This window comes from Mustela putorius, unplaced genomic scaffold, assembly GCF_011764305.1.
Source record: "Mustela putorius furo isolate JIRA1106 unplaced genomic scaffold, ASM1176430v1.1 tig00000873_pilon_pilon_pilon, whole genome shotgun sequence".
NCBI lineage: Eukaryota > Metazoa > Chordata > Mammalia > Carnivora > Mustelidae > Mustela > Mustela putorius.
This window is the reverse complement of record NW_025421504.1, coordinates 5,948,836-5,964,486: the sequence shown is the minus strand read 5'-3', so window position 1 is coordinate 5,964,486 and position 15,651 is coordinate 5,948,836. Positions and strand designations below refer to the sequence as shown.

At 54.1% G+C, this 15,651-nt stretch overlaps 1 protein-coding gene across 2 annotated transcripts; it reads left to right on the top strand.

Moving 5' to 3' along the window:
- The first annotated feature begins 8,822 nt into the window (after positions 1-8,822).
- LOC101690340 (E3 ubiquitin/ISG15 ligase TRIM25-like) lies at positions 8,823-14,277 on the top strand. Of its 2 annotated transcripts, XM_004748959.3 has the most exons (9): positions 8,823-8,906; positions 9,058-9,101; positions 9,359-10,026; positions 11,467-11,562; positions 11,774-12,007; positions 12,269-12,331; positions 12,958-13,120; positions 13,344-13,406; positions 13,689-14,277. In XM_004748959.3, exons 2-9 carry the CDS (start codon positions 9,086-9,088, stop codon positions 14,249-14,251), a joined length of 1,866 nt encoding a protein of 621 aa, XP_004749016.1. In that variant the 5' UTR covers positions 8,823-8,906; positions 9,058-9,085; the 3' UTR covers positions 14,252-14,277. The 2 variants fall into 2 exon arrangements, with proteins under 2 accessions (XP_004749016.1, XP_044941868.1); XM_045085933.1 differs by lacking the exon at positions 12,269-12,331.
- The last annotated feature ends 1,374 nt before the right edge of the window (positions 14,278-15,651 follow it).

Below are 15,651 nucleotides of genomic sequence, written 5' to 3'. Positions count from 1 at the left end.
TTTCTTCTGTGATTGTCTCTTGGAAATGCCTTGACTGAACATTTAGTATTTATTTGTGTCTCTTCTTGATTTCTGACCATGCCTGGCAGGCGTGTCCGTGCCCCCACATCATCCCCGGTAGAGTGTGTGTGTGTGCTGGGCGGGCCAAGACCCCCCTCCCTACGTCTCTGACCCCACGCATTAGCATCACTTCTTTCTTCAGAGAGCCAGGTCATGGAGAATCAAATGCTTGTTTGACCGAGGAGGGGAGTAAAGCCCTCCTTCAGGCTGGGACCACAGAGCTCGTAGCTGGATCGTCTCGGTGAACAGTCACTGAATGCAAAGGGCCAGAGAATCCCTAGTTTTTCCCAAGATGACTTTCCTGGTATGGCAGATGGCCCAGAGAAGGGGAAGGTGCCATGGGACACTCCATCTGTCACGGCCACCTCCTGCCAGTCGCTCCTGGCTTCCTCCACAGGTGAGGTTCTGTCCCCTCCACAGCTCAGCTGCTTCCTAGGTGGCTTTGGCGCTGCGATTTTTGGAAGTGACTTACAGGCTGTGCCAAATATCTTTTGAGCTTGTGACATGTGCCCATGTACAGATCGCGTAACTCTTCTTCAGGATTCTCGCTTTGACCTTATCTGTGTGTAGAGCAGGATAGAAATGTGCGCCCAGGGGTGTCTGCTGATACGGGAGCGTGCTTGTGGACGTCGGCACCTCAGAACTCTGGCTTGTGCCCACGATTCCTACAGCTAGAAAATGTTACAGGAACTTCTACCTACAGTAAAACAGTCACCCTTGAAAAAGGTCACACATATCCTGTCATCTTTCAGGAAAAAAAAATAATAAGATTTGAATGTGTCAAGGAAAAGCTGCTCTGACCAGAATAGGACAGAGGACTTTGGAAGAAGCGCTCTTTGGCCAATTCAAAAAAGTAAAATTTGACTCAAAGGAGGGAAAGCAGCTTCATTTGGGGCCTGGAGCCCAGTCAGATTTGCTTTCCCAAGGCCTTTCCCTGCGGGTCGGCCCATGCTTCCAAGCCTGCTCGAAGGGGTGAAGCCAGGTGAACCAGAAGGCAGAGGAGAGCTAGCCCGTCCGAAACGAGCATTTCTCTTCTCAGAGTCCCACAGGGGATCCTGCGGAGAGACCGCTGAGCGCCGTCCTCAGCAGAGAAACCAACAGCAGTGACCCTGCCGCTCTCCCGCAGGGCTGGCTTTCGTGAGGATCCCCTCCTCGTGGCAACCTAATGACAGTTGCTCCAGTACTCCTGAAGCTGGGGAGGATTCCATTTCTTGAGGTTTCTGGAAAAGTATTCCCCCCCCGCCCTTTATGAACCGAGTCAGTATTTTTTCCTGAAAGCCTTCTCCCCCCCTCCTGGGAGAGTCCGGCTGATGACCCCGGAGAGAGGTCTGGCCATCGGTTTGGGGGTGTCACGTGGCCAGGGACCCACATTCTCTCCAGCTGCCCAGGGCTGCCGGGTGGGGAGTGTCTTCCTTCTTCGTTCTGTGCCCAGGCCCAGCTCACGAAGCAGCCGGGCTTCTCCCAGGAGACGCCATCATCGCGCGCTTCTGTCTTTCCCTCAGAACCTGCTTCTTGGCAGTGCGGCGTGGCCCAACCTCCTCTAGAGCGACTTCGTTTCTGCAGTCTTAACTGGTCTCAGGGGTGTCAGCGAGGTGTAGGGGAGGAAGGGACAGAGATGCTGGGGGGGAGGGGTGGGTCGGCCCAGGGGACACCCACACCCTCCAGCGTGGCCTTTGACCCAGAGGTGAGGGACCATGCCTGTCACTCGTGGGTGCCGTTTGTTACTGTGTGTGTATCTGAATAAAGTCTGAAATGCTGTGACCTTTTTTTTTTTGTCAATAAAGACATGAAACAAACTTTGCATCTTCTTGGTTTCCCATCACTCCCGATGATCCTCAAGCTGTTTTCAGGACATGAATTTGACTACCAGGGCCTCTTACAAAGTCCTCATTTCTCTTGCTGCTGAAGCCGCCTGAGGGGGTGTTGGGCCTCCTTCCTCCTCAGGACCAGGAGAGAGGGAGAAACAGGAGGTGGAGACAGATGGGCTACCCAGCAGTGAGCTGGGAGGGGGAAGAGTCTGACCATTTTTAAGGGAAAAGAAGGCTTCCCGGAAGCCTAAGTGGCCGGGTGCCCATTTTCTCTGCACAGTGGAGGAGGAGGAATAGATGTGGGGTGAGGCAGGTAACCAGCAGGCTAAGCATCGGCCGTTTGAGGCACCGGGCAGGGTGTGGGACCCTCAGAAGGCATTAGAGCGTCCCCTCCCGTAGGGCGCTGACAGCTAGGGAGACGTGTAGGCACAAAGGTAGCAGAGGGGGCATGCGTTTGTATCGGCCCAGGGTCCGGTGGAAGACAGACCACAGCAGTTGTTAACACGTGGTAAGAAGAGGAAAGGGCTCAGCGACGCTCTGGTGTCACAGACCTAGTGACTGCGGGACACAGTTACTGCTCCCAGGGCAGGGGAGCCAAGGGAGGAACTTGGGACTGTTACAGTGTGCAGGCGTGCCGGAGGGGCTCTCTTGCCACGGAGGAGATGCTGCCCTCGCAGGGCGCTCGGGACGGCTGGTTCTACGACCACACTACTGGGACCAGCTGTCGCTGCCAGAGCAAAGCTGTGCTGCTGTGGTTTCTCTGGTAACAGGAAAGGGCACGTCCCTTCTTTTTTGCCTCCAGCCTGGCAGGCTCCCTCCCTCTCACATTCCCCGTGGGTGCACCTGTCCTGGAACAAGCTGGTAAAGGCAAATTGTGCTTGGCAGCGGCTCAGCCCCAGGGGCACGGGGAGAGTCCCGAGGGCCGGGGGGCTGGGAGGCCGAACAGCCCAGCTCTGCCGCCTCTGGTAGCTCGGCATCCGTGGACGTGCTTCGACACATACCTGTACCTAAAACAGTAAGAACAACTCTATGTCTGTACATAACACGATACAGCCACTCCACGCAAAGGTGACCTTGCCCTCTCCCCAACGTGAAACTTTAGTGTCAACACTCAGTGTTCCCACATCTGAGAGACTGTGACACCTATTCTGGGCCAGATTAACCATTCAAACTGGCATGGTGGGTTAGACGACAGACACCTACCTAGTTCATGATTGGCAGGCCAGGCCACATGGTCACTGGGTGTCCCATGGTTAGGCACCTGATCTCAAGAAGAGTTATCGGCCAAAGAAGCCATGGATATTTTTCAAAACCCTGGAGTCCTGCGTGGTAATTCTCCAGTCGGGGATCGCGGGACACAGCGTTAGCATTTGTGATAGATGGTTTGGCTGTTGCTGAATCCTACGCAGTCATAAAGCCCAGGTGATGGCCCAGAGCTAAATTTGTAATAAGAATCACACCACATGGGGTGCCTGAGTGGCTCAGTGGGTTAAGCCGCTGTCTTCGGCTCAGGTCATGATCTCAGAGTCCTGAGATCAAGCCCTACACATCAGGTGAGATCAAGCCCTACACATCAGGCTCTCTGCTCACCAGGGAGCCTGCTTCCTCCTCTCTGCCTGCCTGCTGTGATCGCTCGCTCTCTCCCTGTCAAATAAATAAGTAAAATCTTTAAAAAATATATATTTTTAAAAAATCAGTTTCCCATGAAGTGTTATGATGGAAATCTAACTCTAATTCTAGTTCTTGCCTTTGCAAGCTGTAGCTTTTGCCCTTGTGGGCTTTCTTTTGTGGCTCTTACCTCCTCCCGGTTTATTTTCCCCAAGACAAACTTGACGGCTCAAAATTTAAGTCTTATATCTAAATGTGTATTTTTAGCTGATGTCATTTTTCTGTTAATGATTTCTAACAAAACACAACATGGAAAGAAGACTGTATTCTTTTTAAGATTTTATTTATTTGGCAGTGAGAGAGAGAGAGAGCACGAGTGGGTGGAGCAGCAGGCAGAGGGAGAAACAGGCTTCCAGCTGAGCAGGAACCCCACTGTGGGGCTCCATGCGGGGCTCAATCCCAGGACCATGGGATCATGACCTGAGCTGAAGGCAGATGCTTAACGACTGAGCCACCCAGGCACCCCGTGTTTTGTTTTGTTTTTAAGATTTTATTTATTTGACATTGAGCAAAAGAGAGAGAGCCAGAACAAGCTGGGATGGGGGCGGGGGAAGCAGAGAGGGAAGCAAACTCCCCACTCAGTGCGGAGCCCAACACAGGGCTCAATCCCAGAAGCCTGAGATCATGACCTGAGCCAAAGTCAGTTGTTTAGCCAACTGACCCACCCAGGCGCCCTCCCCCCTTTTAAGGGGAATTATTTTTTTCTTTTTAAGATTTTATTTATTTGACAGAGAGACAGCAAGAGCGGGAACACAAGCAGGGGGAATGAGAGAGGGAGGAGGAGGCTTCCCTGAGCAGGGAGCCCGATGTGAGGCTCGCTCCCCAGACCCTGGGGTCACAACCTGAGTCGAAGGCAGACACCCAACAACTAAGCCGCCCAGGCGCCCCTAAAAGGCTTTTTAAATTTTTATTTTTTTTAAGATTTTATTTATTTATTTGACAAACAGAAATCACAAGTAGACAGAGAGGCAGGCAGAGAGAGGGAAGCAGGCTCCCTGCTGAGCAGAGAGCCCAATTTGGGGCTCGATTCCAGGACCCTGAGATCATGACCTGAGACGAAGGCAGAGGCTTTAACCCACTGAGCCACCCAGGCACCCCAAGGGCTTTTTTTTTTTTAAAGCAAGCTCTATGCCCAGTGTGGGACTTGAACTCATGACCTTGAGATCAACAGTTGCATTCTCTACTGACTGAGCCAGCCAGGTGCCCCAGACTGTAGGTCTTAGCTTTCCTGTAAGGAAATTGTGAGCAGCTTCCCTTAGATTTTCCTCGATCGTTCTTTATGTGCAAGACTATTTCTTCTACTCTCATTTCATTCCGATCACTTTGCACATGAGCTATCTACACAGGTGGCAAATCAAAGAGCACAAGATCCTCCAAATATGCCCTACTTCGTTCAATTGTGATGGCTAGCCGGTAAGTACATATTTGAAAGAGGAGGACTGGAAGGCTTCACAGATTCGTGAACTACACCCTGAGGTTGGAGAAGGTGCAGGAAGTTGGTTGGCAGAAGGATGGTCAGCTGTCCCCTGCAGCTGGTGTTGCTCAGGTCTGTCACCTCTATCACGGGGCTAGAGCAGACATCACTTATCTGCTGCCATTTGCTTTACAGCCACTGCATGCCCAGAACTGCAGTAGGCACTGATGATGAAAGTTGAGTCACCAAGGCCTGTAGGACATGGAGCAGCAGGAAACTGCTGGAGCCAGGCAGGAAATAATCAAGCCACTGCTCTAATGGCTGGGGAGAGTCTTCTGAACCTGGAAAGAAGCAGATGGATGAAAATTCCAAGCTGGACTCAAGCTCCATTGAAATATTTAGAAAGCAGAATCACTCCCAAATCCTGGAGTGCCTGGGTGGCTCAGTTGGTTAAGCATTCAACTCAGGTCTCAGGTCTTGATCTCAGCTCAGGTCTTGATCTCAGGGTCATAAGTTCAAGCCCAGCACTGGGCTCCACACTGGGCGTGGAGCCCACTTTAAAAAAGTGGGTGGGGGGTTGGGGGGGCTAGTCAGTTAAGTGTCTGTCTTTGGCTCAGGTCATGATCCCAGGGTCCTGGGATCCAACCCTGCATCAGGCTCCCTGCTCAGTGGGGATCCTTCTTCTCCCTCCCTCTACTGCTCCTCCTGCTTGTACACTCGCTCTCTCTTGCTCTCCTTCAGATAAATAAAATTAAAAAAAAAAAAAAAAAGAATCACTACAAATCCTAAGTAGGAGAAATAAAAGCACACATATTATAATAAAACTGATGAAAGCAAATATGGAAAAAAAAAATTTTTTAAGATTTTATTTATTTATTTGACAGAGAGAGCTCACAAGTAGACAGAGAGGCAGGAAGAGAGAGGGGGGGAAGCAGGCTCCCCGCTGAGCAGAAAGCCCGATGCAGGGCTCGATCCCAGAACCCTGGGATTATGACCTGAGTCGAAAGCAGAGGCTTTAACCCACTGAGCCACCCAGATGCCCCAATATGGAGAAAATCTTAAAAGCCACCAGAAGCAGAGAGGAACGTTAGTTCCAAAAGAGTGACAATAAGACTCACAGCCAACTTCTCAATGGAAAAATATAAACCAGAACAGTGGAATTAAATCTCCTAAGGTTAAAGAAAATAGCTGCCAACCTAGAATTCTGTACCCAGCAAAAATATACTTCAATATTGAAGATGATATAAAGGCATCTTTGACAACCAAAACATGAGAGTATTTGTGACCTGCAGAACTTGTACTAAAGGAAATATTAAAAGGTGTTCTTCAGGGGCTGACTGGCTGGCCCAGTCAGAAGAGAATGTGATTCTCGATCCCAAAATTGTGAGTTTGAGCCCTATATTGTGTGTAGACCACTACTTTTAAAAAATTAAAAGCTTGGGGCACCTAGGTGGCTCAGTTGTTAACTGTCTGCCTTCGGCTCATGATCCCAAGATCATGGGATTGAGCCCCAAGTCAGGCTCCCTGCTCAGCAGGAAGCCTGCTTCTCCCTCTTCCACTCCCTCTGCTGTGTTCCCTCTCTCGCTGTGTCTCTGTCAAATAAATAAATGAAATCTTAAATAAAAAATAAAAAATAAAAAAGTTTGGGACTTTATCATTCCCAAAACTCAATTTGGAAAAAAGGTGGCTCAGGGGCACCTGGGTGGCTCAGTCGTTGGGTGTCTGCCTTCGGCTCAGGTCATGATCCCAGGGTCCTGGGATTGAGCCCTGCATTGGGTTTCCTGCTCTGCAGGGAGTCTGCTTCTCCCTCTCCCGTTCCCCCTGTGTTCCCTCTCTGGCTGTCTCTCTCTGTGTCATATAAATAAATAAAATCTTAAAAAACAAATCAAAAAACGGAGGCTCAGTTAGGTCATGATCTCAAGGTCCAGCAATCCAGCCCTGAGTCAGGCTCTGCCCTCAGTACAGAGTCTGCTTATCCTCCCCCCATACCCCTCCCTCTGCTCCTGTTCTCTCTCTCTCTCTCTCTCTCACACACACACACATAAATAAATAAATAAATAGATGTACCTGGGTGGCTCAGTCAGTTAAGTGTCTGCCTTCAGCTTGGGTCATGACCCCAGGGTTCTGAGATCAAGCCTCAGTCTGGCTCCCTGCTCAGTGGGGAGGAGCCTGCTTCTCCCTCTTCCTCTGCCACTCCCCCTGCTTTTGCACTCTCTCTCTCATTCTCTCTCTCAGTCAAATGGATAAATAAAATATTTTTAATTAATTAATTAATTAAAATAAATGAGTATTCTAAGGGTCTGCATTATCTAAAAAGAGATAAAAATAATACTTTAGCGTGGCTGGGTGGCTCAGTCAGTTAAGCATCTGCCTTCAGCTCAGGTCATGATCCCAGGGTCCTGGGATCGAGCTCCACATCTGGCTCTCTGCTCCGCAGGGAGCCTGCTTCCTCCTTCTCTCTCTGCCTACCTGCGATCTGTCAAATAAATAAATAAAATCTTTAAAAAAAAAAAAAGAATAACCCTTCCACAAAAAACACTCAGGGCCTAGGTGACTTCACCACTGAATACTGCCAAACATTTAAGGAAGAAATAACACCAATCTTACTCTTCCAAGTAAGTGGTAAAGAACACTTCTGAACTCATTTTATAAAGCCGACATACCTTAATACCAAAACTTGACAAGGACATTAACACAAAAGGAAAATCCCAGGCCAATTTCATTTGTGAACACAGATGTAAAAACCCTAAGACGATATTAACAAATTGAATCCAGCATATATAAAAAGCATAACATTATGACCAAGTAGAGTTCATTCCAGAATGCAAGGTCGGTAAATCAGTAAATACAGAATCGCCACATTCGCAGAATAAAAGAGGCAATGCTTATGATCATTTCGAAAGATGCAGAAGAAGAATTAGATAAACGTCAATATCCATTCCAGATTAAAAAAAAAAAAAAACTCTTGACAAAGCAGGAAGGAAAAGGAGTCTATGTAATCTGATACAGATATCTACAATAAACAGAGAGCAAACATCGTACTTCATGGAGAAATTTGAACACTTTTCCTCTGAGATGGGGAAATGAGTAAGGGATGCGTTCTGCTTACCATTTCTGCACAACAAACACGGCCGCGCTAATGTATAGGGAGCAAGACAGTGATATATTGCAAGCTTTTCAGGGCATTTATCCTGTTGAATGGGGGGAGAATGGGAAAGATTAAACTAATAAAAAGCAATTATGTGGGGGCACCTGGGTGGCTCAGTAGGTTAAAGCCTCTGCCTTTGGCTCGGGTCATGGTCCCAGGGTCCTTGGATCTAGCCGCACATCGGACTTTCTGCTCAGCCTGCTTCCTCCTCTCTCTGCCTGCTTGTGACCTCTGTCTGTCAAATAAATACAATCTTTAAAAAAAAAAAAAAAAAAAGAACAATTATATAGCAATGAGAATCTCTCTTCCACTTTGCTCATCCCTTTTTTTCCTCTGGGGATCAGAACCAGAGTGGAAGCAACAGTCTTTTGGATTGCCAATCAGATGCTGCTGATCGTTCAGCTTTAGACCAAGAAGGAGCCTTGAAATATCATCCCCTATAACAACCCTCTGGATTCACAAGAAAAGAACGACAGGCCAGAGAGATTGAAGGAGTTGTCTGAGATCCTACTGCCACTTAGAACCCGTTTTCCTCGCTGGTTGGTAATGTGAGTCCCTTAGGTCCAACGTGAGCGTCCCCAGGTGCCGCAGGGACTCCACCTCCTGGGGCGAAGGCTCCGGAGGGAAGCGTCACCCACGGAGAGGCAGAGCAAATCTGGTGGCACACCTTTCGCCCCGCTGACATCACAAGCAGAATGCTGGGGCTGGTCACACTTGAATTGTGATGTCAAGGAACAAAGCTGGCAATTTTCGAGAAGGGGGGGGGCAACTTGATAGGGAAATCACAAAACAGCAGCCAAAGGGAAAGGTGAGAAGGCAGCCATCGGATCCCAAGACATGGAGAGGGCTGGGGTGGGGGCGTGGGGACGGATGGGGACCCTCCTGACAGCTAGTGAAGTGAGACCAGGGCAAGGCCCCTGCACCTGAACGCCCAGGGGTTCTTTTCTCTCCCATCACAGGGCCGCCAAGCCTCTAGCCCTCCCTGACATGCAGAAGGTTTCACGTAAGTACTTGTGTCCACTTTCCCTTACATTGATGTGACTTCTTTCTGCCATCCGCTTGCTTGACCAAGATCTGTTGCAGGAGTTAGGGCTTGCACATGGAGAACACAAGCCCCATGTTATGCCTCCCATGTTGGCTGACTGATGACACAGTCTCTGTACCCCATGGGGAGACAGCTGCTTCTATGGAAAGGACTGGCCCTCAGAGGCCCCTCAACTCCTGCTGTGGCTTCTTCATGGTTCTCCTCTGTCTTCTCAGGGCCAGCCCAGGACCGCAACCCAGTCCTGCAGCCCCCTGCCCAGACCTCAAGACTTCCCCAAACCCAGCTCCTAATGAGTAACAGCAGTCTCGGCCCCTTCGAGGACCAAGTCCTCTGTCCCATTTGCCTGGAGGTGTTCCGCAACCCGGTCACCACCGCCTGCGGGCACAACTTCTGCATGACCTGCCTCCAAGGCTTCTGGGACCACCAGGCCACCGAGGGCGAGACACTCTACTGCCCCCAGTGCCGGGAGAGCTTCCCCTCCAGACCGCGCCTCTGCAAGAACGTCGTCCTGGAGGAGATGGTGACCTGCTTCACCCAGGCCAAGGGCCACACCTTGGGATCCTCTCGGGTCCTGGCGGGGCCCCAGGACGTGCCCTGCGACTTCTGTGCTCCACAGAAGCTCAAGTCGGTCAAGTCCTGTCTGCAGTGCGTGGCCTCCCTGTGCGAGAAGCACCTGCGCAGCCACTTCGAAGACCAGGCGTTCCAGGACCACTCGCTGCTGGAGCCCGTGTGGGACCTCAAGAGCCGCCTGTGCCGCAAGCACCGCCAGCTACGGCAGCTGTACTGCCGCACGGAAGGCTGCTGCGTGTGCGGGGCCTGCCTGCTGGAGGAGCACAAAAACCACGACACCATCCCCCTGGAGGAGGAGCGTGCCCACAAGGAGGTGAGGCGGGAGGGGAGGAACCAGGGCCTTGCTGCCCACAGGCCCGCACCGACCCAGCGTGAGTCTTTTTTTTTTTTTTTTAAATATTTTGGGGCACCTGTGTGGCTCATTTGGTTAGGCGACTGCCTTCGACTCGGGTCATGATCCTGGAGTCCTAGGATCGAGTCCCACATCAGGTTCCCTGCTTGGCAGGGAGTCTGCTTCTCCCACTGACCTCTCTCCTCTCACGCTCTCTCTCAAATAAATAAATAAAATCTTAAAAAAAAAAAAAAGATTTTATTTATTTGACGGAGAAACACAGCGAGAGAGGGAACACAAGCAGGGGGAGCGGGAGAGGGAGAAGCAGGCTTCCCGCTGAGCAGGGAGCCTGATGCGGGGCTCGATCCCAGGACCCCGGGATCATGACCTGAGCCAAAGGCAGATGCTTAACGACTGAGCCACCCAGGAGCCCCAGAGTGTGAAAGCCTTTCATAAGCCGGGGGCACACCTGTCCGTGGAGGGTAGTTATGAGACCATCCAAGTGACAGCCATGGGGGCGGGCGCACAAGGACATGAGAAAGGGCTGGCAAGTTCGATGAACAAGGGTCCCAAGTTGTATGTACGAGTTCTAGGGTTCATTTTTTTCTTGCACAGCAAAAGGAAAGCTGGAGAGAAAACATGTCATGTCAGGTGGAGCGAATCCCCTCCTTTTCTCTACTTTCAACTCTTGTTACATATATCTGCCCTGGTTTTTCGAGGGGAACACATATTTCAGACATTCTACCATGCGTGTTCGGTGAGAGTGCTCTCCCCACATAGCCACCGGGAACGGGAACGACAATGGCCCACGGCCAGAGGCTCAGGCTGGGGTGGAAACCCATTCACCACCCTGTTGAGCTCAGCTGGCACTTTTTCCATAGCGAGACTTGGTCAGCAGCGTGTTGACTTAGAGTCTGGCTTGAGCTGCTTATCTGGGGGTGCGCCAGCAACAGCTCACAGACAGGCACTTGGACCCGCACAGTTCTTCGTCTGCTGTAAACAACAATGTGTCGATTGCTGGAACAGGTCGAGACTGGAAGGCTTCTCTGTAGAGAGACATGGGACACAGTGCGCGCTGGCTGGGCCAGGCAGCGCCAGCCCAGCGAGTTATCTCCAGGGCTCCGTATCCGCTATGTTCCTCCTCGACCCACTGCCACCTCTCAAGCCACTGCGCACTCGACAGCCCCTTTCTATGACCTGAAACCCCGTGGTCATCACTGTTAGGGCAGAGAACCTGGGAGTCAGAGACCACGAGCAGAGGGTAGACCCTGGGCCACCGTCCCTTCAGCGCTGGTCTTTCTCTCTCTCTCGTGCAGGCATCTTCCGAATGTAAGAGGTATGTCTCCTCTGGGCTTGTGGAAGGGCTTCTCCGAGGCCACTTCCTGGAATCAGGGGCCCTCTCCTCCTCCCTCTCGCTCCCAGGTGGAGGTTCGGAAGGTCCAGGCCAATGTGGAAAATCAGATGCTGATCATCAACTCTGACAGCCAGAAGCACAGGGGGCAGGTGGCCTTTCTCTCGGTAAGCCTGGCCCACCCTCTCTCCCAGGCCGGGGCTTCCCGGCAGTGCCCTGCATCGGGCTCAAGGGCCCTCTCAGGGCTTGGAGTGGAGGTCGTGGAGCCCAGCTGTCAGCAACAAGACACCAAGGCAGGCTCCGGGCCAGAACACTCAGGGTACCCGGCTCCAGCTCCTAGATACCTCTCGACACTCCGTCCACCCCACCCCCCTGCAGAAACTGATCCAGACAACTCGTGAGGAGGTGAACACCTGCTTCTCAGAGATCATCCAGGACGTCAAAAAACTGCAGATGAAGATCTTGGATTTTGTGGAGAAAGAGGAGGCAGGGGCTCTGGGGAAGCTGGGCAGCTCTATCCAGCAGAGCCACAACCGGCTCCTGAAGCTGGAGGGGGACAGCATCTGGCTCCGCACCCTGCTCGCCAACAGGAGCGACCAGCAGTTTCTGCAGGTGAGCCCCCCACCCGCTCCCAGGCCCTGACACAGCCTCTGCTCCCTCCTCCTCGCCACCTGCAGATGCCCCGGATCTGCCCAGACCTAGGATTAAGTGGTCCGCCTTTGGGGCAGCCTCTCTTCGTCCATTCTCCGGCCTCCAGGAGGCTCCCCATCCCAGGCCATCAGTCCCGAGCTTACACCAACCCACCTGGCTTCTTCCTCCACCTGGGGCCCTCAGCTTTACCCTAACCTTCCTGCCTTCATTTCCCTGGAACAGAAGGGAGTGGACCCTGGGATTCCGAGTACCTGCCGCGGTGTACGTTTCTCCAGACTCCCCCAGGTCAGGAAAGCAAGCAAGTCCAGAATAATCCAGATAGCCTGGCATGAAATCCCTTTTCCTTCCCCAACCCTGGCCTGGTCCCCAGCCCATTGCTGCTACAGGAGGGTAGCAGGCAGAGTCACTAAGCAGAGGTCTGGGTGACAGCAACCTTGTCTATGCGTGTGGCCCAGGGCTCCCCAGACTCCGGACTCAGCACTGACCTCTCTTCAGCTGGGATCACGCGCCTGGGAGCAGATTTCTAACTTCTAGAGCTGTTGCTCACTGTGTCCAGCAGTGAGCCCCCCTCACACAGCAGCGGCCTCCCTCAACACACACATACACCAGGAAACATATGGCAAGGTTTTTCCCTAAGCAATTAAAAGCTCAAAAGAAATCCTCTTCCCATTGTTTTCTAATACACTTTGCTTAATGCACGAGGCCACAGTGGCCATGCTTTTGGCCAAGCCCTCATCTAAGACCTCATGACCAGCAGGGAGGGAGAGAGATGCCCAGGTTGGAAAATAAGCCATTTCTTCACCTGCCTTATGGTTCCGGGGACCACGGAGCCCCTAGCATAAGTGGGAGCTCCTGGCATCGGCCTGGGCGCTGGTTCACAGGTGGCCCTGGGGGCCGCTCCCTGCCTTCAGGAGTTCCCTAGGCTGAAGCACTTCCCTGCCTGCGTGGAACCCCTGATGGGAACCAACTGTGAGGAGAAGCAGACCTTCCTCCAGTTGCCAGAGACCCTGGAGGAGCTCCGGACTCGGCTGATGGACCTGGGCCTCAGCTTCATCAATCAGCTCCTCCTGAAGGGTCAGTACCGGGCAGCCCGGGGCCACCGGACACTCACCCGCGTTCTGGGGGCGGGACCGCCCCACTGGGCAGTGTTTGGGGTTCCAGGCACTCGCAGAGAGCCCTGCCTGCCCCTGTGTGCCTTCCCCCAGGTGACGCAGCCTGCTGGAAGCCCACGCCTCTCTCTGGAAGAACGCTGGGCTGTAAGAGTGTCCTCAGCAAAGCCCCTCCATCCCCCCTCCAGGCATTAAGATGAACTCCTACGAGGTGCTGCCCCCAGCTGTGGACAGGAAAACACTTCTCAAGTGTGAGTCCTCCGCAGTGGCGTCCACAATGGGGTGGGGAAGAAAGGAGCAGCCCCACTCCCACCCTGCGGGGACCTCGACTTCCCCAGCACCCCCTGCTTTCAGACCAGGGCTCCAGAGAGATGCCAGCCCTGGTTGCCCTGACCTCCCACTGGCGACTGGAGACCTCAGAAGGACTCAGCCTGCAACTGCAGGTCCCTGACCTTCCCTCAATCCCGTCCAGTCTCAGGTCCTCGGTCCCTGGGGCCGCTCACCCCATCTCGCTTCCCTGTCTCCTCCCGCAGGTTACTGCAACCTGAACTTTGACCCCACGACGGCCAGCGAGGAGCTGTTCCTGTTCAAGGAGACCCACTCGGTGCTGAACCTGGGCATCCTCCTGGAGCCCTTCGCCACGGGCGGCCCCTTCCCCGGCTTCAAGCAGTGGCCGCAGGTGCTGTGCTCGCGCGGCCTGTCCGAGGGCCGCCACTACTGGGAGGCCGACGTGTCCAACTCGTGGGTGTGCCTGGGCCTCACCTACCGCCGCAGCCCCCCGCTCGGCAGCCGCCCGCGCCGCAACATCGTCTACCTGCTGGGCCGCAACCCCTACTCGTGGTGCCTGGAGTGGGACTCGCTCAAGTTCTCCGTGTGGCACAACAACACGCAGACGGTGCTGCACGGCGGCTACCACCGCACGCTCGGCGTGGCGCTCGACTGCGGCGCCGGCTGCCTCTCCTTCTACTGCGTGGCGGGCGGCGTGAGCCTGCTCTACCGCTTCCTCGTCTCCTTCCTGGAGCCGCTCTACCCCGCGGTCATGGTCAGCAGCGGCGCCTCGGTGACGCTCAAGCAGCACCCAGAGGCGGAGGCGTAGGCGGCGGTCAATAAAGCTGGACTGGAGCGCTGGCTGGGCCTGCGGAGGGGCGCGGGGGTGGGGTGGGGGTGGCCACGGGAGGTCCCGGCCCCCGGTGGAGGGGTGGGATGGGCGGCCAGCCAGCCTCCCGACCCGCCGCCCGGGATGGCCTGGGAATCCCAGGAAACAGGCAGACCCCTCCGTTCCCGCAGCCCCTCGGAGCCAGGCTGGAGTTCCCCCAGGTGGCCTCGGGAGGGCGGATTCCTGACCCGGGTGCACAGTCTCCCCCACCGTGGTGACCACCTTCCTAACCCCCCATCAGAGGGCCCCTGGCCTTCTCTCCAGCCTGGTCCTGGCTCCTCAGCACTGGGGACCCAGGGATGTGTTCCCCCAAGGCCAGGTGGCCTGAGTGGGCGGGGCTTGGAGCAGATGGCCGCTCGCTGCTCCTCCCCCGCAGGTGACCTGGCTGAGAGGAGCACCTAACATGGGAAGGGGGGGGGGGTTCTGTCCCAGCTGCTTAACTGGGGTTTGGGAGGTTAAGGCGAGGAACCCAGGCTGAGCTCAGGCCCAAAGACAGGCTGAGGGCCTACTGACGGGAGCAGAGCGCCTCAGACAGCTGGTGTTTGCTAGTCCGGCCTCCGCGCTCCTCGAGCCGAGCACCGCTCAAAAGCAAAGGGGGCTGCTTGCGCATCCCGGCCTCTGGCATCCCAACTGCCCCGCTGCGGGTGCGAAGTCCCCCGTGAGGTTGGATGCCAGCCGGGTTCCTGCCTTGCGACCGCAGAAGCGCGCCTGGGGACTCTGGGGAAGCCACGCCGGCATTTCCAGCCTCAACCAGCCGCTAGTTCCTATGGCTTCTCCGGCCAAGGCCCTCGGGTTAATGATTGACTCTGAAGAGGAAACGCTACCAATCCAGGAGAAAATCCCTCCGACAAGCTACAAGCTACGAAGTCCAGAAGCCGCCCCAAGAGCGCCCCGCGCCACACCCAGCTGGGCCTGTTGGAAGAGAAATTAGTGACCCTAGTTTCCCATCAGGAGAGGTCATTTTGGCGCCAGGGCAGGGCCAGTCCCGAATGGGGTGCAGGGGGTACGCTCAAGGTCTCCGAGGGTGGGGCGGCCTTTGGCTCCTCTGAGCAACTTGTGGCTTCTTGCCGACCGTCCTTTCGGGAGTCTTCACTCAGCACCAATTCCAGTCACTCTTACCCCCGTGAGCTATTCCCCGTGCTGATAGGCAGGAATGAAATGTAAACTTTTCCAATGTTCAGGAGACGTCTTTACATCCACAGGCCTCCATCTTGCCTCCCCACCCCTCACCCCTGCAATCTTCATTCTTCCTCTGGCTGAGGTCAGGAAGGGCTGAAGAGGCTCCGCTGGCGGGGCGTGTCTAGCTGCATGGATCTCCGAGTCTTTCTGCGTCTCCTTGC